Source organism: Podarcis filfolensis (assembly GCF_964270895.1).
Source record: "Podarcis filfolensis genome assembly, chromosome: 14".
NCBI lineage: Eukaryota > Metazoa > Chordata > Lepidosauria > Squamata > Lacertidae > Podarcis > Podarcis filfolensis.
The window spans coordinates 14,627,138-14,651,890 of NC_139616.1; the positions used below are offsets into that span (position 1 = coordinate 14,627,138).

General features: G+C 43.9%; 1 protein-coding gene across 1 annotated transcript in view; it reads right to left on the reverse strand.

The window, feature by feature from the left end:
- HOMER2 (homer scaffold protein 2) overlaps positions 1-24,753 on the reverse strand; it is an 82,662-nt gene that overhangs the window by 12,541 nt on the left and 45,368 nt on the right. The window contains exons 3-6 of the mRNA XM_083586884.1: positions 15,956-16,087; positions 6,464-6,556; positions 5,221-5,360; positions 1,362-1,518 (exon numbers count right to left, since the gene is read on the reverse strand). Coding sequence (XP_083443010.1) covers positions 1,362-1,518; positions 5,221-5,360; positions 6,464-6,556; positions 15,956-16,087 — 522 coding nt within the window. The remainder of the gene's footprint in view (positions 1-1,361; positions 1,519-5,220; positions 5,361-6,463; positions 6,557-15,955; positions 16,088-24,753) is intronic.

A 24,753-nucleotide genomic window follows, 5' to 3' on the forward strand; every position in this document is an offset into this window, starting at 1 on the left:
AGAAGCAAAGAGGCTGCAACTGCGGCAAAAAGGTTTGTGTATAGGTCTGCTTATGAAGCCAAGATGCAATCATCCAAATGCAGCCAGTGTGTTCAAGGTGTAGGTCCTTATGAAGGAAAAAAAGAACTCATCTCTGCATAGTTCTCCCAGCACTGAGCAAAGCTGCCTTTCCCCACAGATCAAGTTCAGTGTTGTGGGATCCTTGCTACAAGTAGCATTGATGGAAACCAAAAAACTCTGCTGTCAATAAACTTCTGCCAGGAGTGTGTGGGTCAATTAAAAGCTTCTGAAATACCGCACCATATTATTTAATGGCAGTGCACACTACTATTCCTGGACTGCTCCAAAGTTTAGACCTTTTTGTTATTCTCCCCTGACATTTACATCCGGTACATCTAATATTGGGCAAAGCAGTTTTTAGGAGACAGGAATGATTGTGCCTTGACCTCACTCCCTCCAGCAATTTTTGGACTATCCCAGGGCAACTCAGCACAGCTAGGAATGCATGAAACGGCACCAGGATTTTTATATTGGTTAAAATATATTTTATTTTTGCAAGTTGCCAATGCATTAGATAAGTGAAATAAACGGATCTACCACCAAGGTTTGTTACGGACCAGGATCCGTAGGCTAGCTATTAAGTCTAGATACTAAAATATTCATCCCAGAGTAAGAACCAATTTATTTGTTACCACAAATGCTTAAGACCCCTATTCTTCTCCTCACAGAGCTATACAGTGGACCCTCCAGATATGAATTAAATTTGTTCCGGGGGTCCGTTGGCAACCCAAAAAGTCCATGGGCAGAGGCGCCGTTTCTGCGCATGTGCACGGCATGATTGAGTGCTTTTGCCCATGAGCGCGCATGGCGAAACCCGGAAGTATACACAACCCGAAAGTTACGTATCCTGAGCAGTACATAACTAGAAGGTCCACTGTAGTTCCCTGAATGGTTTAACAATAAATCTCTCTTCCCAAGGAACCCTCAGAACCCTGTGGTTCTTGTTCAATACTCCAGTCCAGAGATGGTGGCTCTCGGGTCCATGTGCCCCTCCTTTGGACACGCCCCCTCCTCAAGCCACACCCCTGACTAGCTGCTGCTGCTGGAGCAACATCTGAGCTCTCCTCTTCTGGAGCCTTCGCCCTGAGCCCTGCCTGGAGCTGTCCAGGGTACCACTGAAGCTTTGCCTCTGTAAATTGCCCAAACCATCATTCAGAAGAGAAGGTTTCCCAAAAGGAAATGCAGCCCTCAGGGTTGGAGAAGTTTCCTCACTCCTCATCTAATCATTACAGCACACTGGCATGTTTTCTGACTAATAAAATTAGTAAAGCACCACCGTTTCAATTTGCTGCATCCAGTACCTTGCTCCTAAGTTGATCGTTCTCATCTTTGCAGATGGAAAACTGCTTCTTCCAGTGTTCTATGCTGGCTGCAGATTCTTGGAGTGCAGAAGTCAGTCTGGCATTGCTCTCCCTAAGACTGTGGAGTTCTGTTTCCCATTTCTTTACATTGGAGGAGCTAAAAGAAAGAGGGGGGTGGGGAATCACACAAACATTGGAGATTTCTCTATAGTTTTTTCTATAGACCAGATAAGAGGCACTCATTATGCGGCATATAAAATACCTCAGAACTGGGAGGGGGAAGTAGTTTGAAATATACATAATCCTGATTAACAGGGATGGATTAAGCGTTTTTTAAGATTAATCACACACACACATATTCCAGCTCTCTCGCTCGCTCTCTCTCTCTCTCTCTCTCTCTCACACACACACACACACACACACATCATTCAAGTTTACTACAATACAACAGCTCTGTTCATGGTATAATACCTTTGTATTTGGTGAATATTACTCATATTCATATTTACTGTTACAGCAGGTCAAATAAAAAAACTTTATACCTCATGAATTGTGTGCCTTATTATGCAAACCTATTCCAGTTCTGCAAAAAAACTGTATTTTTTTTGGCTCCTTTCTTGCACCCTTATATAACTGGTAAGCTCTGTCATTATGAAATATCCATATTTTCTCAGTTCCCACTGTCACCTTATAAGTTTATAACCATTTGCTATGTCCAGCCTTCCAAGCATATTCCCAAACTGCAAATGTAACTTGATTACTCAAACCCTTGCAACATTTATTTTGGGCAGTCGTGGAACCAGGGAGTTTCCTAAAGAGAAAACACGTGCCATTTTGGCTGCTTTCACCCGGGCAATTTACTGGAATGGTCACACTTTGCACACCTACTTTGTGGCGGCAGGGTGCTAGAGTAAATGGCCCTACGCTCTTCTTTTGTTCTTAATGCTAGAAAATCTCTCTCATGGAAGTCTTTTGTTCTTAATACTAGAAAATCTCTCTCATGGAAGGCTGACTGTTAAACACCTCTCTCGTCAATATCATAAATACATCTGAGGGCATAACAGTGTCCAAGAACAGTATCGGTATTGCTTTAAATCCTTCCAGCAGGACAAATACATGTGGCGTGGCGAAACTTCTCTGATCCTCTTTAAACAGCATAAAGGTATAAAGTCTCTTAGCGAAACAAAACAAGGCACACAAAGTGACCCCAAAGCTTCTCTCTGTCTCTCTCTCACGCACAGAGCACTATTTGTATTGCTCTAGTATTGGTGGATCACAATAGACCTCCTACTTATTTGATTTTGGCTTCCAACAAGGTTGACCATGTTTGGGTGGGCCTGTGTTTAAAAGGGCAGGGGAGGAGATTGCCACATGGGGAACCTCCAGGTGTTCCCAGCTCCCAACTCGCATCAGTCTCAGCAAGGATGGGCAGTGGCCAGGGATTGCGGGAAGTGGAGTTCAACAACACTGCACACCACTGTAGGGAATGCTTAAGTCAGAGCATGGAGTTAAAAGGAGCATGGACTGGAAGCGGCCGCCGAGACAACATAACAATGGTCCTGAAAGACCTACATTGACTCCCAGTACGTTTCCAGGCACAATTCAAAGTGTTGGTACTGACCTTTAAAGCCCTAAACGGCCTCGGCCCAGTATAGCTGAAGGAGCGTCTCCACCCCCATCGTTCTGCCCGGAACACTGAGGTCCAGCGCCGAAGGCCTTCTGGTGGTTCCCTCGCTGCAAGAAGCCAAGTTACAGGGAACCAGGCAGAGGGCCTTCTTGGTAGTGGCACCCGCCCTGTGGAACGCCCTCCCACCAGATGTCAAAGAGAAAAACAACTACCAGACTTTTAGAAGACATCTGAAGGCAGCCCTGTTTAGGGAAGCTTTTAATATTTATTAATTATTGTATTTTAATATTTTGTTGGAAGCTGCCCAGAGTGGCTGGGGAAACCCAGCCAGGTGGGCAGGGTCTAAATAATAAATATTATTATTATTATTATTAAGTGAGTCAGTGTAATGTAGTGGTTAGGGGATTGGGCGGGGACCTGGGAGACCAGGGTTCAAAGCTCCATACAGCCAAAAAGCTCTATGGTTGACCTTGGGCCTGTCATAGTCTCTCAGCCTAACCCATTTCATGGGGTTGCTGTGAGGATGAAACTGAGAGGAAGAGAACCTCATGTGTCACCTCAAGCTCCTTGGAGGGAAAGTGGGATAACTGACAGTTGGGATGGTGGTGGGATTTTATTTTATTTTTCAGCTGACAATTTGAAAAACAAGAGGGTGGTAGTAGGTTTAAGAAGTTACTACAGTGGTACCTCGCAAGACGAAATTAATTCGTTCTGCGAGTTTTTCCGTCTTGTGAATTTTTCGTCTTGTGAAGCACGGATTCCCTGGGTATTAACGGTTTTAAGAAAAAGGAAACAAACTCGCAAGACGTTTTCGTCTTGCGAAGCAAGCCCACAGGGAAATTCGTCTTGCGAAGCAACTCAAAAAACGAAAAACTCTTTCGTCTTGCGAGTTTTTCGTCTTACGAGGCATTCGTCTTGCGAGGTACCACTGTAGTTCTAACTGCGTATCACCCTAAGCTTCACTTTACTGTGAATTTGGTTTTTTATATGGTCCTCCCAAAAACACTCCCTGTCAGGTTTATACCTTGGGTAATTGCCATGCTTAGAGGGCTTGGACACTTACCCTGATACCTATATTAATACAGTGCTGCTACCGCAGTAATAATGTGGCATGACTTTATCCCAACATGTTTGTAAGACATGCTTGTATTATGTGAATTGCAGAGCTAAGTTTATAACATGTCACAGTTACTGGTGTCCAGATCAGAAAATGACCAATCCACTTAAGAAATAGAAAATATCATAATAAAAACCATATAAAAAAGCAAGTTGTATCAGATTTAAAAGAGCAGCCTGTTAAAAACATAATTAAATTAAAAATGGATTAAAACACAGCGAAGCAGGAAAAAACAATCAGCTTGGTAGGCCAAACACCTGTTTAAATAAAGAGGGTTTTTGCCTTCTGGCAGGAGAATATCAACAAGAGAACTAGATGAGTTATCTCAGCAGGGAGTTTCAAAGTCAAATCAGAGCCCCACAACTCCCATAGGATAAAGTTAGCTCTCAACTCCTGCTTGCTATTTAACCAGGCATTTAAAGCACATGACTTCCCACAAAGAAACTTGGGAACTCTGTGTTGTTGAGGGTGTTGGGAATTGTAGTTCTGTTAAGGGAAACTACAGTTCCCATGATTCGGGGGGGGGGTTGTGCTTTAAATGTGGTGTGGATCTGCCCCAAGAAGTGGCCGTTGGTGCTAATTGGGACAGACAGGGTGGAAAGCAGGGAGGACCAACAGTAGGGGGAGCCAGAGCGCAGCCACTTCCCTGACTGTTTGTTTGTAAGTAGGCAGTGACTGGCTGAGGGCAGACTGAGGTTGTTTGGGCAATGCTTCATCCACCCTAATAGCCCAGCCCCCACCGTTAGTACAAAAGAAGTACCGTATTTTTTGCTCTATAAGACTCACTTTTTCCCTCTTAAAAAGTAAGGGGAAATGTGTGTGCGTCTTATGGAGCGAATGCAGGCTGCACAGCTATCCCAGAAGCCAGAACACCAAGAGGGATTGCTGCTTTCACTGTGCAGCGATCCCTCTTGCTGTTCTGGCTTCTGAGATTCAGAATTTTTTTTTTCTTGTTTTCCTCCTCCAAAAACTAGGTGCGTCTTGTGGTCTGGTGTGTCTTATAGAGCGAAAAATACGGTACTTTCCCACTAAAAAGCATGGGCACTTCTTTTGGCCTGGGAATGCAGTGACCAACAAATAGCCAACAATAATGTAAGTCATGAAAGCAGCTTCACCTCTGGGCTAAGGCAAGTTTCAGTTTGTCATTCTCTGTTTTCAGTTGTGCATCTGAGGGACCACCATGTGATGCCTTCTCATCGTCCGTCCCATTGACGCTGGACGCCCGAGTAGAACACGGAGTTTCACGGCCTGATTCCTGCACAAGGCATTCCGCAAACCAAAAAAATTGTTACGATAAAGGCCTGCTGCTTCTCAACGTGCTACAAGATGGCGCAGAACCCCCGCGGGCGCCCCCACCATCTTCCAAGCGACCCAAAGGGAACACCTTCTGCAAGAAAGGATAGTCATTGTATTTCAGAGGGCGGGTCAACGCAATCGGATCACTTGGCAAAATTGTTCCTGGACTGTATCACCTCAGCTTTGAATGCTATTGGAAAATTCCCCGTACGCAAAGATTTTCAAGCCAGGCTGGGAGATGGCTCGGCCCAAACTCTTCTCCTTAAGATGCAAAAATTTCTATTTCAGGGGCAGGCCGAAGGTAGATTTGGATCTACTGGTAGATTTCTAAGTGATTTGCAGTAGATTTCAAAATGTCTCTGCCTACCAATGCTTTAACAAGTTCAAGTAAAAATTGAAGTAAAAAAAAATAATCTATCATGGCTGGTCTTGTGTTAATTGCTTCTCTCTTAACATCAGTGTCCCTTGCTTGTCAAATGAGAGTACTAATTGGCTGCCATATGTCTTCATTCAGCAATGTGGGCCAGTTTGGGAGGGTTGTGTTAGAAGCATTGATGCCTGGAAACTTACAGGTAGATTTGTATGCATTCCAGTGTGCAGGTAAAACTGGCTTCACCATTTTGTGACTGGCTGTCGCTTGCAGACCTTGACATTCTAGCAAAACACAAAAAAAGATCCTGCACCTCTGAATTCTCCCTGCTATGAGTGCAAATGAAGGGAGCTCTGGAGATGCCTTTTTTAAGGATAGCGTGCCAAACATGTGACTCCCTTTACCTAAGGTCAGAAGTCGTACAGTCCAGGAACAGCTTTCTCAGCTCATCCGCTGTATGTGGCATCTGCCATCAGCCTGGGCCATTAGGTATCAAGCAAGCAAGCAGATCCACCAAAAGCAATTGCCAAGAATCATTTTTGTTGCTGCTGTTAAAATACTTTATTTCTTTGCTAACGCTCACCTGAAGCTGACCTTGGGTAGCACTTTCAACTGCTCTTCTCTTTCACAAAATCCATTTTCAAATCAACGAGATCATGTTCCCATATTCCACATTCAGATAAATCACTTACTTGGGAATGATTGCTAGAAGTCTCTGTTTTTTCTTGAGACCGGTCTCTTGCCAGTCTGGCAGCTTCTTTCACCTCTTGAAATTTCTCGGCAAACTGAACATAAACACATAAGCGAAGTGTTACATTAGGACAGCCGCAAATAACAGCTTACTCTAACTGATTTTAAATTAGCCTGCATGAATTATGAAGGTCCACAGATCAGGAATGTCCAGCTTTCAAGAGACTGAATCCACTCCCACTATAAAATAACTGGCAGTGATCTACCAAAGTTGTTGAGCCTTTTTTATATAAAAAAATTATTGGGTGGGGTGGGTGGTATCTGTGATCTACCGAAATCTACAACATACCCCCCACGATCTACCAGTAGATCACAATCTACCTGTTGGACATCCGTGGCATAGAGAAAAGTGAGCTTTAAGGTATTCCTCTGGGGGCATCCAAAACAATCAGAAATTGAGGTGGAGGGGTTCTAGTTTTGTTTCTATACAATGAGGTGCTGGTGGGGAACCTCAGGCCAGTAAAAATCAGGCTCTCCTATGCATGTTAATATATATATTTAATTTGCATTTTATTGGTATTCAGTTACAAATGAATTAAGATGTAAAAAAGGAGGAACGAAAAAATTCAGCAGCAACAGCAAAGGGTACACAAAAAGATATATAGCTGCAAGCTGCATAATTAAGATAACATTTAAATGTGGCCCTGAGACGATTGCAGAAAGCACACAATTAACATCTGGATGCTGAGAGCCGGAATCAGAGCTCCAGTTGTGTAACACTGCACACTGGCAGATCTCCTTTCCCCACAGATTAGCTGCAAACTTGGCTAATTCTGATTTATAGAAGGTCAAAATTAGAGACAAATCACACAGGATGCAAGATAATATATCTATATGTCTATTTATTTGTTTCCTATACCATCCTTGTGTCCAGCGGGGAGCTCAGAGCAATGTACTGCATCATTAAAACACAGTCAATTCAAAAACACTGTCTTAAAACTGATTCTAAAACTCTCCATACATGCAATGCAACTTAATTTAGAACTGTCCTTCCCTCCCTTTCTCTTAACAGGTTGGAGGGGTGTCCACATTTGATTGATGCAACAGTGCTGTGGGAAGCTGCGCTTCATACTCTCCCTGATCTAAAGACCACCGCCCATTCAATCCTACAAGGGGAAAATTAAAGGTTCAAATAAGACGGGGAATAGAAGGGGAATTTCCTGCTCCCACCCTTGGGTGTGGTGCCCACTCCCAATTCTGATCTTGAAACGTCAATTTAATGAAAGAGAAATGTCTGTGATGGTTTGAGGCGAAGGCAGGAGTGACAGGTAATGACAAATAATCATTTGAGAGCACATTTGGGGTATGTGTGTATGTGAGGAAAGCGCCTTAATAAATTCTTGCAGCTGACCATGAATGTAATTTGGCTGTCAGCCTTACAGTAACCTCTGGCCTCAGACATCATAAAAATAATGGATGTGAGGCTGTTAAATGTTGAAAATTTATTGCTGGGTTTAGGGAGCAACAAGAATACAGATCCATTATTTCATTATTGTCATCCCATTGTAATCCAGCAAGCCTAACTAATGCATGTCCTATTGTACAACTTACCTTAAGGTTGCACAATTCTCATTAAATAAAATAAGATAATATTATCCCTGCAATGCTTAGGGTCTCAGAATCCTGATCTGGATAAGGAATCCACCCCCTTTTAAAAATGCAAAACCAGACAGAATCACATGTTTCCATCTTGCATAAGTCTTCCACAGATTTTGACATTTAGCCTGCATGAAATTTTTATGATTCTTGCTTTGTGTGGGATTTAATGATGCAAGCCAGCAGGGAAAGCTACAGCTTTAAGAAGATGAGCCTATATCAAAAACTGTTTGCAAAACCTTTGAACTTCATTGTAATCCCATGCAGGCACATTCATAAATGACACTGAAGTCCAATTAACAGTTATCGCCGCATCCTCCTCCTCATTCCTGTGGACCGGCATGTCATTACTACTGTAATTTACTTCTTCCCAAATGGTAAACTAAGGCTCAATCAGAAGAATAATTTCTGACTTAGCTGGAGGGATCAACAGTGGTGGGCTTCTCTCTGTTTAAAAATAAATAAATCTTGAAATTGCTGCTTTAATTAATTCACAGCAATCCACATTGACAAAAGTTTGGAATTTGTGCATTGTGGGGCATCTCTTTAAGACACATCTACACCATGTATTTAAAACACCTTTTTACCACCTTAACGGTCACGTCTTCCCCCAAAGAATCCTAGGAACTGTAGTATACCAATCACAGAGCTACAATTCCCAGCATGGTTACAAGCTATAGTTCCCATGATTATTTGGGGAAAACCATGCACTCTGAATGCTATTTAAATGTACAGTGTGGAGCAATATAAACAATTCTGATAAGAGCAGAGCACATCATCCCTAAAAGTTTATCACAAATTTCTGATGCTATTACGCTATCACTATAGTTATGACACTACCTACTTTTTGAAGTTATTTCAGTTACTCTAGGACAGGGGTCGGCAACGTGTGGCCCATGGGCTGGATCCGGCCCATGAAGACCGTTTTACCGGCCCATGAGCCACCCCCAAACCAAGCCGCCCGCTCGGTGAGTCCCCTCTGCGCTATGCTAAACCAGCACAGCGCGGGGACTCGCTGAGCAGCACTGGAAATCGCGTCTGTGCATGCAGATACCGGAAATCACTTCTGCGCATGCCCTGACACTGAAAATCGCTTCCAGGATCTCAAGCCAGGAGACCAGCTTGAGATACAAGAGACTGAACATACAAAGCATTTTCGGCATGAAAAGCATGTGCTCTGTCCCTGAGCTATGACTCCCTCCCCTTCCGCCATATATGTTTCCAGGGCAGCTTCAGACTCTTGCCGGAGCACTGACACGGCCAACCCTATCATTAGGCCAAATGAAGCAGCTGCTTCAGATGGCAGGTGCTAAGGGGCAGGGAGTGGAGAGGAAGCACTGGGAGGATTGAACTGCACGCACCACACAACCTGCCCTTACAGCTCCAAAGCTGGGTGTGGTGGCAATGGACGTTTTCCCATCAGCAGTGTTGGAAGTATAGCCATAGCTGCACTATATACATTTAAAGCAGCATGCCAACTTAAACAGCTGTGGCTCCCTGCAAAGAATCCTGGGAACCGTAGTTTAAGGGTGCTGAGAGTTGTTAGGAAACCCCGGTTCCCCTGGCAGAGCTGCAATTTTCAGAGTGGTTTAACAAGAGCACCTCTTCCCAGAGAATTCTGGGAAGTGTAGCTCCACTAGGGGAATAGGGTTCTACTACAGTTCCCAGGATTCTTCATAGGAACCCATGATTGAAAAAGTGCTAGAATAGTGCTGAAAATTTACAGTGTGGCCTAAGAACCAGCGTGGCATAGCAGAATGTTGGGTTCGGACCTGGGTTCAAGGCAGCCTTTCCTTATAGATATTTAATTACAGAACAAAGACCACTCCTCCAATGCAAGTCAAAATAATTTAATAGAAGCAGAGAAGGTGCATTATGTCTGTGCATGCATTTGCTCTAGAATTCTGCTTTGTGCCTATTTTCTTATGGAGGTGGCATGGGGAATCTTTCAGGGAATTTCAGAAGGGGACCAGTCAAAGGAAAATGCAGGGGACTGGAAGAGTGTGAGCTGCAAGGTACCCATATGGTAAGCTTAGTCCAAGGGGAACAGAGAACGAACTGAGCAAAGGACTATTCTTTGGAACCTGGGAAAAGACTGGGAGGTTCACAGCTGACTGTTTAGTCTCTCACTCTGCCAATTTACATAGCCCTAAAATACAGTAGAAAAAAACAACAACATTGGCCCCATTCATAAGCCACAATTAATGGTTTATGGTCAATGCTCTGATCTTCTCACCTTTGCTCTTCCCCATTCCTGCCAGGAGGAATGAAAGCATTATGCCTGGCTTAGCATTATGTTCAAACTGGGGATCCCAGTCTGTCTAGCAACAAAACAAACCATGGTCTGCAGCCAAGGTTTGCTCTAGTTTGTTTGAATGAAATAAACCATGATCCCTGGTTTGGGCATAACACTAAGCCGGGAACCAGGGTTTCTTTCTTCCACACATTAGAGCAAAGCAGTGAGACAGGTGCCTGCATGGTAAACCATTAAATATGGTTTGTTGTGACGTGTGAACTAGGTCCTTGAGTTGCTTGGCCTTCAATTTGGGCTTCTTTAGGTTCTGTGACACACTTGCAGAGAAAGCAGTATTAGGCTAGACCCTCCAGACTAAGCCAGCTGAAATTAAGTCCCGTTGAACTCAGTGTACTTAATCATCATAACTTGGGTCCCATTAGGGAACCAAGTGGAACTAACCAGGAGTAGATCCAACCCGTAGTCTTTACTTGAGGTTCCAATTTTGTCTTTTGGATTTCTTCACATGGATGTTCATCACTGACCTGCTTGCAGAACTGTTCAGCGTACTTGAGGAGAAACCATTTCCTTGGAGTAAGCCCCATTGAACTCAGTGGGACCCAATTTTGAATAGACATGTATAGGAGTCTGCTGCAGGGCACCCCAGGAACCCCAAACGAAAAGCAACAATCCACAATGGTGCAGACATACTTGGGAAAGTACAAAGGATCTATTTGGAAGAACTAATTCACAGCCTGATTTAGTTTCAGTTATAGAAGCAGGGGTGCAGTGCGGGGACCCAAAGGTTGCTTTATCTACATTGCTAATATCAAAGGGAGAAAACTGCTGAGCACAAGCGGGTGGGTGGTTAAGTGCCTAATATTTAGATCAAATGCTTTTGGGTGGGGAATAGAGCTCTGCTCTCAAGACAGTTACAAAATTATTGCAGATCACAAGAACTGGAACAACCACTTATTGAAAATATAGATGGAAAGAATGCTACATTTCAGACCGAACCGGATTTGAAGCATGCTCCATGCACCCGCAGAAAAGTTCCTGTGAACAATGGTTATTTTCCCCAAGGTTCTCTTTGACAGGTGGCAAACTGAAGGGCACTGCATCGATTCTTAGGAAGATGTCCACAACTGTAGCAAACTATGCTGAGGATCTGTCAGAAGTAGCTAAATTACGCAACAATGAAACTGTATTTATTTATTTTCCGTACCACCGTTCATCCAAATATCACAGGGCGGGTTACAATATTAAAAAACCAAAACAAAAATACATACCATAGTAGCAAGTAAAAACAATAGCACCCCCCCCCCCACAGATTAAAAGTCCATTGCCAGGGAGAGCATTCCACAAGTGGGGAGCCACAGCAGAAAAAGGCCCATTCTCGTGTTGCTGACCTCCGGACCTCTCGTGGAGGTGGTACACGAAGAATTGCCTCCAGTGATGATTTTAAAGTCCTAAACGGCTTTGGCCGTATATACCTGAAGGAGCATCTCCACCCCCATCATTCAGCCCAGACACTGAGATTCAACTCCGAGGGCCTTCTGGTGGTTCCTTCACTGCGAGAATTGAGGCGACAGGGAACCAGACAGAGGGCCTTCTCAGTAGTGGCGCCCGCCCTGTGGAACGCCCTCCCATCAGATGTCAAGGAAATAAACTATCTGAGTTGTAGAAGACATCTGAAGGCCGTCCAGTATGGAGAAGTTTTTTAATGTTTGATGTCTTACTGTGTTTTAATTTGTGGGAAATTGCCCAGAGTGGCTGCATCATAATAATAATAATAATAATAATAATAATAATAATAATAATATTGCAGGGTCCGGGCCAGTTCATAAGAGGACAAGCATTCCTTGAGGTATTGCAGCCCTGAGCCATTTAAGGCTTTATAGGTCAGAACCAGCACTTTGAATTGGGCCCAGAAACTAATTGGCAGCCACGGCAGCCCAGTCCAGGATTGGCATTATACAGTGGTACCCTGATTTAAGAACAGCTTAGTTTATGAACAACTTGGATTAAGAATGCTGCAAACCCAGAAGGTGTTTTGGTTTGTGAACTTTGCCTTGGAAGCAGAACATATTCTGCTTCCTGTTGAGTGTGTTCCATTTGTAAATTGAGCCCCCCGCTGCTATGGGAAAGCACGCCTTGGTTTAAGAATGCTTTGGTTTAAGGATGGACTTCTGGAATGGATTAAGTTCGTAAACCAAGGTACCACTGTATACTCAATCCGTATTACCCTTTTCTGCCTGGCACAGCAAGCCAGATGTCTTGGGGATGGAGTGGGGTCCTCCCATGTGGTCGAAAGGGGGCAAAAGGTCTCCCCCATCCAGACGCTTGTCAAATCAAATCAAATCCATTTATTGTGAGGACCATGCCTGTGCACAAACATCAACACTACAATAGTTAAAAATATTAAAATTCATTACATACTATGCCAACAAAACCTTCTTCCCACAGAATAGAAAAGGAGGGAAAACGAGCAACAAGTTAAACAGACGATGAAGGGGTCTTTACATTGTCGTCCATAAATCTTTCCCTGGCTTTCATGGCCTTCATCACAAAAACCGCCACCACATGGGTAATGCGTGGGTTTGCATCAACTAACAAAAATTTTACTCTATCTTCAGGACTGGTTATAGAATTGGGTATAATTTGCAGCAATGCGTCTCTAAAGCCCGAGTAAATGGGGCAATAGAGGAGGTAATGTGTAAGATCCTCTTTAATTTTCATAAGGCAAGGACATAAACGGTGTTCTACTGGGGTTTTTGTGTATCTACCGGTCAAATAAGCAGTTGGCAATGTTTGGAACCGTGCCATAGTAAAAGCTCTCCGAAGGGTGGGATCAGTGATCTCCACCAAGTAGTTGGCACAGATTTTGACTGCTTTTACTCAAGGGAACCAGTAGGAAAACCCAGAGTTTTTTATCTTAGTGGAGTCCAAAAAGGCGTCTTTTTCAAAGATCCATTCCCGAACTTTATCAGGGCTCCACAATTTGAGAGTATTAAACTCAGGTAGGTTGTATCTAGATAAAATCAGACGCTTGTCAGTCTCGTGGGAAACTGGCCAGGACTCAGCCAATTGCAGATGGGTCAAGGGGCCAAGTGAGGGCAGAGGCCTGGCTGCAACTGGGACCGCCTCTCCCCTTTAAAGGGTGAGTGGAGTCCAAAGCTCAGCTTCTTGTCATTATTGTTGGATTGCCCCTTTTCCCACCCTGTATATATTCTCTTGTTGTAGGTGGTCCAGCCTAAAAGTGAGCCGCACATGGACACTGCTATGGAATAATAATTGTTATGTACTGAAGTTCTCACCCTGGGACAGCAGGGGGATACTGTAGATAGTTATGCAAATAAGGGATCGAAAGTGACGTTCAGTGATTGGATAGTTTTAGAAAGTTGTTACAATTATGTTGTACTGGAGCTCTGTATAAGCAGGCTGACTGAACCCTTCAGTTCTGTTCTGTCCTGGCCTGTGAATAAACAAGAGCTGTTTGAAGAATCGCTGTGTCGGCTGATATGTTCACCCACAACTTAACAATAATAATAATAAGTTTTTATTTATACTCTGCCCTTCCTAGTTCAAAAACCGGGCTCAGGGCGGCTAACAACAAATTTAAAACACTTTAAAACACTTAATTATAAAAGCAGCATAAAATACAGTATAAAAACAGGAATAACAATAAAAATCAAAAATCAAATACTCAGTCGCCGAAAATGGCTGCCATAGGCAGCAACAAAGAAAGTTCCGGTACTCTGTCCCAATGCATATTGTCACAAAAAAGGACTGTGGCTCTTCCTCCCGAAAGAGTCCAGAAGTATGAGGAGTCTGCACCATGTTTTCATCCAGCTGACAAACACAGCCACCACTTTTAGCTGTTTGATGCAGCAGCTGGGACTTCTGTTAACATGGCCTCTAATCGAACATCTCATGGCCTATAGCCTTCAAGGCTATGGAGGACAAGATTAATGAGGAAGTTGTGGAATGTTCAAGGGCATCACGTTTTGTGAACTAATGCGATCCGGAGACACTAATGGTGAGTAGTTCTTTTTTTAAAATGTCAACTATCTGTCCTGATAAGTGACTCATTTCTAGCCTGGGAAAAATTTGAAGTTTGGCTCAACAAATAGAGTGCACATTGTGTACACCATTGGGCTATTCATCACCAAGCTACTACTGCTAGTTTAAAAGGGTCTATAATAGGAAGACTCCCAAAGTAATAAAACATTTCTACGACATCCAATTCGCCTGGATCTACTGGTACCTAGGGTCCATCTGTGTTATACATTTAAAGCAGTATCTGAAAACTTTTGACCGTCACGGCTTCCTCCAAAGTATCCTTGTTATGTACTGAGTTGAATAGGATCCAAACTGCAGCAGTCTGATTGGTCCTAGAACAATAGGATCCAAAAGGCAGCAGTCTGATTGGTCCTAGAACAATAGGATTCAGAATGCAGCAGTCTGATTGGTCCTAGAACAATGCAGCAGTATGATTGGTTGGCAGGAACCACCCAATCATGCTCCAGATAGAAGTGAATCCACAACCTGATTGGCTTACAGTAGAATTCCGGAATTAGCCAATCATGTGCAGCCCATTGTGTAAATAATGTATATATAGCAGATACTTTGAGGGGACATTCATTCATTCCTCCTCACCACTATGAGCTGAATGAAGAGCATGAAATCACTTTGCGACTCTGAGTATATTTCAATCCTGGAAATGTAGTTTATAAGGTATGCTGAGAGGTTGTTACGAGACCCCTTAATCCACAACTACTGCACTATTATTGTATCAAGAACACAGCCCCATCTGCACCATACATTTAAAGCAGCACCATAAACAGCTATGGCTCCCCCCCAACTCCTGGGAAGTGTAGTTTGTTAAAAGGGGTTTATTGTTGTTAGTAGAACCCTTTTCTGCTTCCCGGAGCTACAGTTTCCAGAGTTCTCTGGGAAGATTGTAAAACCATTCTGGGAATTGCAGGTCTATAAGGGGAACAGCTCTCAGCATCCCTAAAGAAACTACACTTTCCAGGATACTTTGGAGCAAACCATGGCTGTTAAAGTGGTATGATGCTGCTTTAAATGTATAGTGCAGATGCAGTATGAGCAACACTGTAGCTCCACTGCCAAAGGCTAGATCTAGCACACGGTTCTTATGTTCTTAGATGGGATGTCGTGTTGAAGTGAGGAGCAGAACACACAGCTGTTCTGTTGAGCAATGCCTTTGCATATAGCCTAACACCTAGTTTGGCTTCAAGGCAGGCACAGAAAACTAGGCATAGAAAACCATATGATCAAACACACTCAGAAAATTTCTAGCTTGAACGTTAACACCTCCCACAAACTCTGGCCCACTCATTGATTACAGGAGATTAATCGTTTGCAAAGAGCCAAGTTGCTATTAATTAAGACTAAGTGGAAGAAATCCAGTTTCTCTCTCTCTCTCTCTCTCTCTCTCTCTCTCTCTCTCTCTCTCACACACACACACACGGAGAGAGAGACTCCCACAAGATCTATATGTTCCTTCTTTTAATTCATTGAGATTGCAGGAGATTTTACAAAAGCAACAAGAAGTGAAAAAGTAATTCAAACTCGTTACCTTTGTTAGCTGCTGTTCAGAAGAAAACCCCAGGCCAAACACAGTGTTTGCTCGGCTATCAGCCCACTGGCCAAACTTCTGTGATGTTTTGGTGAAGGTCATATTAGGTGTGATTGTGCTATTTATAATCACCTGGAGAGAGGGGGGGGGATGGAAACACAAAACAAAAAGAGGTACACAATTCAGAAAAGAATATCAGGATTACATATTATAGGAGAAACAGCAACTTGCAAAAAAGCTTGCTGTGCAAAAGAAATATTCAGATGAATAACAACAATCAGCATATTGGTACATGGGCTTCAGCTGCATACCATACTGATTTGACTTGTATATATGTATGTTTCTCCTTTAGTTTATTGTCTTGAATCAATCATTAAAAAAAAAAGAACAGATAAGAGATATTCATATCCATTGCTAGATTTGAAAATGGAATTCAACTGCAGAGGATTGATCTTCCAATTCTGAGTTCATTGAACCTACAAGTCAAAATCTTCCAAACAGTCAAAAGGTTGCTTTAACAGCAAGTTCAGACCAGAAGAGCAAGAACTAGACTTAATACCGGCACCTTAATTAAGATGGTGTTATGAAAAGCCGTAACAGTAGTCAGGGATAGGGCACTTCATAACTTTCAGTCTAGAAAGGAGACAACTTATTTTTTTAAAAAAAAACAACTCAAGGGTCTGGTGGCTCTGTCACTACCTAGTTGTAACCCCTACACACAACCCCATACATTAAGTCGTTATTATTCCTCATGTTGCAGGTAGGGGTCGGGGACTGAGGCTGTGAGCCATGTGATTTGCCTAAGGCCGCAAAGTAAGTTCATGGTAGAGGTGACATTTAAGCTCTTAGGCAGTGGCGTAGCGTGGGGGGTGCAGGGGGGGCGGGCCGCACCGGGCGCAACATCTGGGGTTAGGGCAAATCCATGGGTTAGGGGGCGCAAATCCATGGGTTAGGGGGCGCAAATCCACGGGTTAGGGGGCGCAAATTACTTGCCTTGCCCCGGGTGCTGACAACCCACGCTACGCCACTGCTCTTAGGCGCTACATTCCAACAGCATTTTCTCTTTTCAAAAGGAAAAACAGGTCAAAGGGTTGCATCCAACATAGTGCTAAGTTAAAGTTGCTTAGTGATATACAGTACTTGTTCTGCTGGCATAGTTGTGCAAGAGAATGCAAAAGCGGGTTGCTGGTAGCGCAGGTTGCAATTTGTTCTGCAATGAGTTTCTGCTAGGGTACTTGCTGCACTGGATTCCCCTGTTTCACAGCATTAAAACTCACCTGTCCAGTGGCGGGAAAAGAACGCTGGGTGGTGCCCAAGGTGGGCACAATAGAAACATTAAAACACAGGTGGGCCAAATGAAGCCAGTGGAAGGGCCCTCACTTTGTTTTCCTCTCTTGCTGAGTGGCAGACCACTGATGGAGGCAAGGGACTCAGTATCTTTAGGCAGCTGCCTGGGCTCACACTTCTCAGCAAGGCCCCTTGCCACCAGCCATCACTTTAAAAAATTCCCACAATGCCCAGAGAGAGACTGATCTGAGGTACTGATGTAGGCTGCCCAAGAGTGACACTGCTGTGTAAGCACACTTGGGAAGTGGGGGAGCAGTGGCAAACACAATCAACCTCAGCAAAGGCTGGATCCGGCGCTAGTGAGAAGGGAAGAGACCAGTGCAGCAGTTGGGCCAGGCAGGCAGGGAGGCAGGTGGACAGGAAAGGAAGATCTTATACTCTCTCCTTCTCCTACAGGCAAAGATGGAGAAGACCTGGGATGCACGCCAGTTCACGTTTGTTAAGAAGCACATTTGAAATAGTTTCCTTTTGCAGCAGCCGGGATTTAAAAGAGGAATATATTGCACAGGAAGCAGACACTGATAAGTCTCTGTGATTCACGCTAAGCGGCAATTAAGGCAAACTACTGGGGACCCAGCTTGAACCTGAATGGAGGAAGACGCAGTCCTGCCAATCATATGCAGAACAAAGGAGCTCCATTCTTGTTGCAAAAAATGAGACATAGCAAGAGAACATTGATGGGAGAGAAAAGGAGCTAAATTAGTCCAGGAATGCCTGCAAAACACAGAGCGCGTAGCACACCCACCCAACAACATTTTTTGACATGTAAAAAAGTTAATCAAACCTAGGAATAGGGGGCCACATCACCATCAGACCCAGAATCTGCAAGTCTTTCATGCAATTAAAATAGAGCTTATCTCTTGATCTGGGAAAACGTCAGCTGAAATATCTTTAAAACCTATTACGCTGCCCTTATTTTTAAGGAAATCCATCAAAATCTAAACTTGTGACATGGGTTGCCATATGTTCAGATTTTCCTGGACATTAAGTGATTTCTGCCTGGGACACTGTTTCTGAAGGCCAAATCCTGGCTACGTCTGGGATTTTCCGGACATATGGCAGCCCTAACTTCAGTGAACACTGAAGAAGTCCTTTTGGTTGAAATGTGTTGTGTCTTTTATATTTAAATTGTTTGGTTCTTTACCATTATATTTGTGTTATAAATCTTATCATAGCAGTGTCATAGCAATACTTTTTGTGATCCCAACTTGTTCGTTGTCATTGGAGGCAAGATTCATCACTGTTCGCTTTGCCGACCCCTGAACTGCTCCAGGAATCCAGGGACTGCTAGTTGTTTAACCTGACGACCTCACTTCTCTGATATTTCAACACCAGCTTCTTGTCCTTTGCTTTGCAGAAAGGATGAACAATTGCGACTGCTCTTTTTTTTGCCTTAGCATTACTTTAAAACAATGCATTTTTAAAACCAGGTATCTCTACCCATGAAAAGCTGAAGCAGTGTGTGAGATGAAGCCAGACAACTGCTAGATTTTATATGAGGGATGAGGGAGAGATTACCCATTGTTCTGAAACCTCATGCAACCTAATCTAATTAGGACTGCAACATCCTCCTACACTCCAACATTAGACAGTGACTAAATGCAGACTTGGTGGCTTCAACATCAAGCCCAGAATCTAGCCTGTTTTTGCTTAATATCCAGACTTGTAAAGAGCTCTCACTGCTTTACTTCCTTTTGGTTAGTCCAAATAATAAGCATTGCCCAGCTGTGGACCATACATATTGGCTATCAAAATGGATATGCAGATTAATATTTTTATTCAAGGCCGACAGAGGGTACCAATAGATCTCTTTGACAGCAACTTGCGGGGTAGGTTGGCATTCCAGGAGGATCCAGTCATTTGCAAATCCACACTGCAGAGGACAGTAAAATAGAATCCCTTTATCGCACCCACTCAAGGGCTTAATACGTTTGATAAATGAGGTCATTATTCTGCATGGTGCTTATTAGATTTACACTTCCTTCTTCTGTTCTCCAGTTTCATCACAGATTACATTAGTGCTCAGGGAACTCTTAAAGCATATTGGAGCAGCTATTGTTGACCAGATTGCTTAGTTTTTTTTGCCTTGTTATCTACCAGGAATGGAAGTTCAATGCATAGACAATCCTACTCATCCCAATAGTTTAAAAGCTCCTTTGCATATAGTTTTCCGGTTTCATAGGCCTCATAAACTGACAGGCCACTAAAACCCTAAGAAGAGCCTGCAGGATCAGGTCAATGGACCGTCTAGTCCAGCACTGTGTTCTCACAGTGGCAAATCAGATGCCTATAGGGACCCCACTAGGGTTAAGGCAGGGCCCTCGCCAATTCTGCCACAAGATCTCGCTAGTACCTGCCGCTGCCATCACCCCTTTGCGGGCAACACCACACCACCCTGCGAAGGTAGACTTTGGTCAGGAGAAGTGGGGCAGCACTTTCCTGTTTCACCTCAGGTAACAAAATGGGACGCCGCCCCCTGGACCCCGTCATGCACATCTCCTTTGCTAGAGTAGGGAAACAACAGATGCTGGCATAAGATAGTTTTATAGATTCCAAAAAAACCCCCAATTATCCCACCTTTCCCTCCCACTACAAAAATATGCATGGTACATTATAACTTTGGGTGAGCATAAACAACACATAAATGTATTTTTATGTATTTGAATGTATTTTAATTTGGATTTATTTAAAAAGTGTTTCTCCTTCCTCTTGGTTTTAGTGTATCTATGTGGTAGTACTGAGTGCTCACTGGAAGGACAGATCGTGAAGCTGAGGCTCCAATACTTTGGCCACCTCATGAGAAGAGAAGACTCCCTGGAAAAGACCCTGATGTTGGGAAAGATGGAGGGCACAAGGAGAAGGGGACGACAGAGGACGAGATGGTTGGATAGTGTCTTCGAAGCTACAAACATGAGTCTGAACAAACTGCGGGAGGCAGTGGAAGACAGAAGTGCCTGGCGTGCTCTGGTCCATGGGGTCACGAAGAGTCGGACACGACTAAACGACTAAACAACAACAATGTGGTAGTACATTGTCTGTTTGGTTGTAAGTTGCTTTGGGTTGCCCTGGACTAGACAAAATGACTGACAAGTTAATCCACCAAATTCCAATGGCTCTTATCCCTTCTGTCTTTGTTCCGTTATGCCTATTTTTCTATACTGTCAAATATTTAGCAAGGACTGTGTTCCACTTAGGGACTCGGGTGGTGCTGTGGGTTAAACCACAGAGCCTAGGACTTGCTGATCAGGAGGTCGACGGTTCGAATCCCCACGATGGGCTGAGCTCCCGTTGCTCGGTCCCTGCTCCTGCCATCCTAGCAGTTCAAAAGCACGTCAAAGTGCAAGTAGATAAATAGGTACCACTCCGGCGGGAAGGTAAACGGCGTTTCCGTGCGCTGCTCTAGTTTCGCCAGAAGCAGCTTAGTCACCCTGGCCACATGACCCGGAAGCTGTACACCAGCTCCCTCAGCCAATAAAGCGAGATGAGCGCCGCAACTCCAGAGTCGGTCACGACTGGACCTAATGGTCAGGGGTTCCTTTACCCTTTACCTTTACGTTCCACTTAACGTCTTAGGAAATGCAGCATTACAAATTATGTCAAAGAAACGGCAGCAAAGTTACTTGTGTGGGAGTTTTACGTGCCTTTGATGCAGGGTGCCAGGGAAGGTGCTGTGGCTCACTGGAAAAGTATCTGCTCTGCCTGCAGGATCAATCCCCAAAATTTCCAGGTAGGGGTGAGAATGTCTCCTCTCCGAAATGCTGGATTGCCACTGCCAGTCGCAGTAAACGATAGTGAACTAGATGGGTCTTAACTTGGTACAAGGCAGCTGCCTAGGTTCATATGAAGAATTCAAGAACACCTGCAGATATTACCTGGTCCAATATCTCTCAGTATTCTCAATGAGAAGACAGAGTTGTGAATGCCTGGGCCTTTAGGGGCTGCTCCTTTTTACTTTCAGCATGACAGCGGGAGGTTAGCCGCTGAAACCTCTCCTGTTACTAGCGCTGTGGCAGAAGAAACTATAAGCTTCTCCCTGGAGGAGACCTCAGTTGCTAAAGAGATGGGAAGAACCTTATTTAGACTAGCAGCTAGCAACCCCTTACAGATGGAGAACACAGAAGATGGGCTGATTTTTAAATCCGACATTTCAATCACAACTTACGTCACTGCATTCAATGCAATGCTCTTTGGGGTTTTTCTTCATTTGCCCTTTAGGCACTTGGCATAACCATATCAGCCAAATAACTCCATGTCTTATTTTTAAATATGTTAACTAATAATAACTGAAGTTGCCATTATCTGTGCGTTTTAGCATGGGAAAAGTAAGCAAATACTGTCGCATTTTATCTGTCTAGTTACCAATTTGCTCCTCTGTAAGCTGCTTTAGGGCAGGGAGAAAGCAGGAAGTTTAACCTATCAAGAGTCCTTTGGCACATTAAAAGGCAAGCAAATTTATTGTGGCATTAGCGTTCATGGTTGCAGCCTATTTTAAGGCACCACAGGAATCTCATTTTCGCTCCAACGTAGTGACATGGCTGCTCTCCAGAAATTTAGCAGGATGTCACTTTGCCTTCGGTAAGGCAAGCAGATGCTTGTGTCACAGAGCCAGAGTTGCATCCTATGCCATCCTATGGGGTGCGGCGCTGTTCTCGCTTTCAGGCCAAGGGAGTCGGTGTTTGTTCGCAGACAGCTTTCTGGATCATGTGGCCAGCATGACTAAACCATTTCTGGTGCAACGGAACACCATGACGGTAACCAGGGCACACGGAAATGCCATTTACCTTCCCAGCACAGCAGTACTATTTATCTACTTGCACTGGCGTGCTTTTGAACTGCTATCTTGGCAGGAGCTGGGACAGAGCAATGGGAACTCACCCCATCGCAGGGATTCGAACCGCCGACCTTCTGATCGGCAAGCCCAAGAGGCTCGGTGGTTTAGACCACAGCGCCACCTGCGTCACCACTCAGCATCTGAAAAGTCACACAATAGAAGCAAGAGGGGTTGTTGACCCTTTCCTCACCAGCCTTTTAATAGAAGTACATAAAGACTAGCCTGTTGGATCATGTCAATAGCCCATCCAGTCCAGCATCCTGTTCTCACAGTGGTCAACTGGATGCCTGTGGGAGACCAGGAAACAGAACATGAGCACAAGAGCAAACTCCCCTCCTGTGGTTTCCAGCAACTGGTATTCAGAAGCACTGCTTCCTCCAACTGTGGATGCAGAATATAGTTATCATGGCTCTCTCCTCCTTTTTTCAAAGCCATCCAGTGGTGGTGATCACTGCCTCCCTGTAAGAGCGAGTTCCATCGTGTGACTGCATTGCATGAAGGAGTACTTTCTTTTATTTGCCCCCAACCCTTCCAAAATTCAGCTTCATTGGATGTCCCCTACAACCCTTTCCACCTTTCTCCAGCAAGTGACAGGATGTTTGTAACATCCCAGTGAAAAACACTGCTGGAGACGCAATGTACAGGAAAAGCATAGGGCAGTGGAAAGGTTAAGTAATTCTTCATGCTCCACCACCAACCCCACCATCTTGCAGCAGCCTTGGAGACTCACATGCCTAGACTTTAGCATTCACCTGCTGCCAGTTTTCTACTGGGCTACGTTCAAGGTTTTAGTACTAACTTATAAGACAATATACAGCTCAGTACTGGGTTAGTTGACACTAGGGCTAGGTGGTATCTGTTTTTCAACATTGTGATATATCACCAGCTAAACATCGCAATATACTGATATATTACAATGTCTGAAATAAGGGTGCAGCTATGCAGAGGCATTGGCTGGCCTCCTGGTTTTTCCCATATCGTGATTTTTGCGCACACACACACACACACACACACACACACTTTGCAATATATTGCCAGGTCAAAAAATTATGAAACCAGGATCACAATATGGACTTCAAACCGGTTTTATGTGATCTATTGCCCGGCCCTACTTGACACATCCTCTTATCCTTTAGGCCCCCATTTTCTGCAAGAGACTCTAGAGCAACGTTTGAATTTTTGCACCTGGCTATCGGCCACTTGCAAACCATGTGGAGATGCCTGGGCGCCAGAATGGCGCATGACATCTTCACCATTTGGAGGTGCATGCCTGGGGATCCTTGGATGTTGACTGTTTTCAACAGTCAGAATGAATTTCAGGAACCAAAAAGTTGTACAGTGGTACCTCGGGTTAAGTATTTAATTCGTTCCGGAGGTCTGTTATTAACCTGAAACTGTTCTTAACCTGAAGCACCACTTTAGCTAATGGGGCCTCCTGCTGCTGCTGCACCGCCGGAGCACAATTTCTATTCTCATCCTGAAGCAAAGTTCTTAACCTGAAGCACTATTTCTGGGTTAGCGGAGTCTGTAACCTGAAGCATATGTAACCTGAAGCGTATGTAACCCAAGGTACCACTGTACTGAAAAATATGACTTTAGAGCCATATGGCCCCCAAATGGCAACGAGGCAATCTGTTTTTGCGACAAGACTATAACCTTGGTTTAAGGAGTCATTTGGCACCTAGCTTATATATCAGAGTTTCTAACAGTGCTGCAGACATTTTTGTTTTGACAAGTTATTCTCCTTGGATGAAAGGGAGTTCATTTTGTACTGTTTTCAAACTATTTTAGCTGTTTCTAGGATATGTCTGTAAACTGCCTTGAGACATACATAAAAGGTGATTTATAAACTAATAAAATTAACAAACCATAGCCATATTCTAAAATGTAGTGCCACCCTGCATAGTTCTCATTTCCATTTGGATATCTGAACAGGTTCCTCTTTTTTCCTCTCTCCCTTTTTTTAAATGATTCAAAGCATGCACAAATCCAGCCACTGATCTCCTGCGCAAATGGACCTCAGGTACTCACAGGAGAAACAGCAGCATCTAAATTGAATTAATAAAAATATGTTTTGCAAGGCAGCAGGCAAACACCTGAAAGCAGCTTCACTTGCACAGTTGCTTACAGGCTTCGCAAACACGCTCTTACAAAACACCCAGAGATACCTTAAATTACCTTCCCATGAGGCAGAGACAGAAGCTTTAAATGTTTTCCTGTGGGTCGTGGTAAGAAAAAAAAAATCACAGCAGGAGGAACAAATTTAGCAAATTAAAAAAGAAAAAGAAAAAACAAGGGGGGAGGATAATCAACACCCATTCTTGTAATTATAAGAAACAGAAATAGAATGGTTAAAATTAAGCAAATGTTTAAACCCAACCAAGAGTTGAGGTTTGTGAGGGATTGGGGGGAATTTATTCAGGGAGAGAAAACATGGAAGGGGCTACAGGTGTGTGACCGACAGCTGAACCAGACCAGAGTCTGGTGATGCTGGAGCTTCTCTCTGATGGACTACAGGGGTCAGCAAACTTTTTCAACAGGGGGACGGTCCACTGTCCATCAGACCTTGTGGGAGGCCAGACTATATTGGGGGAGGGGGCAATGAACGAATTCCTATGCC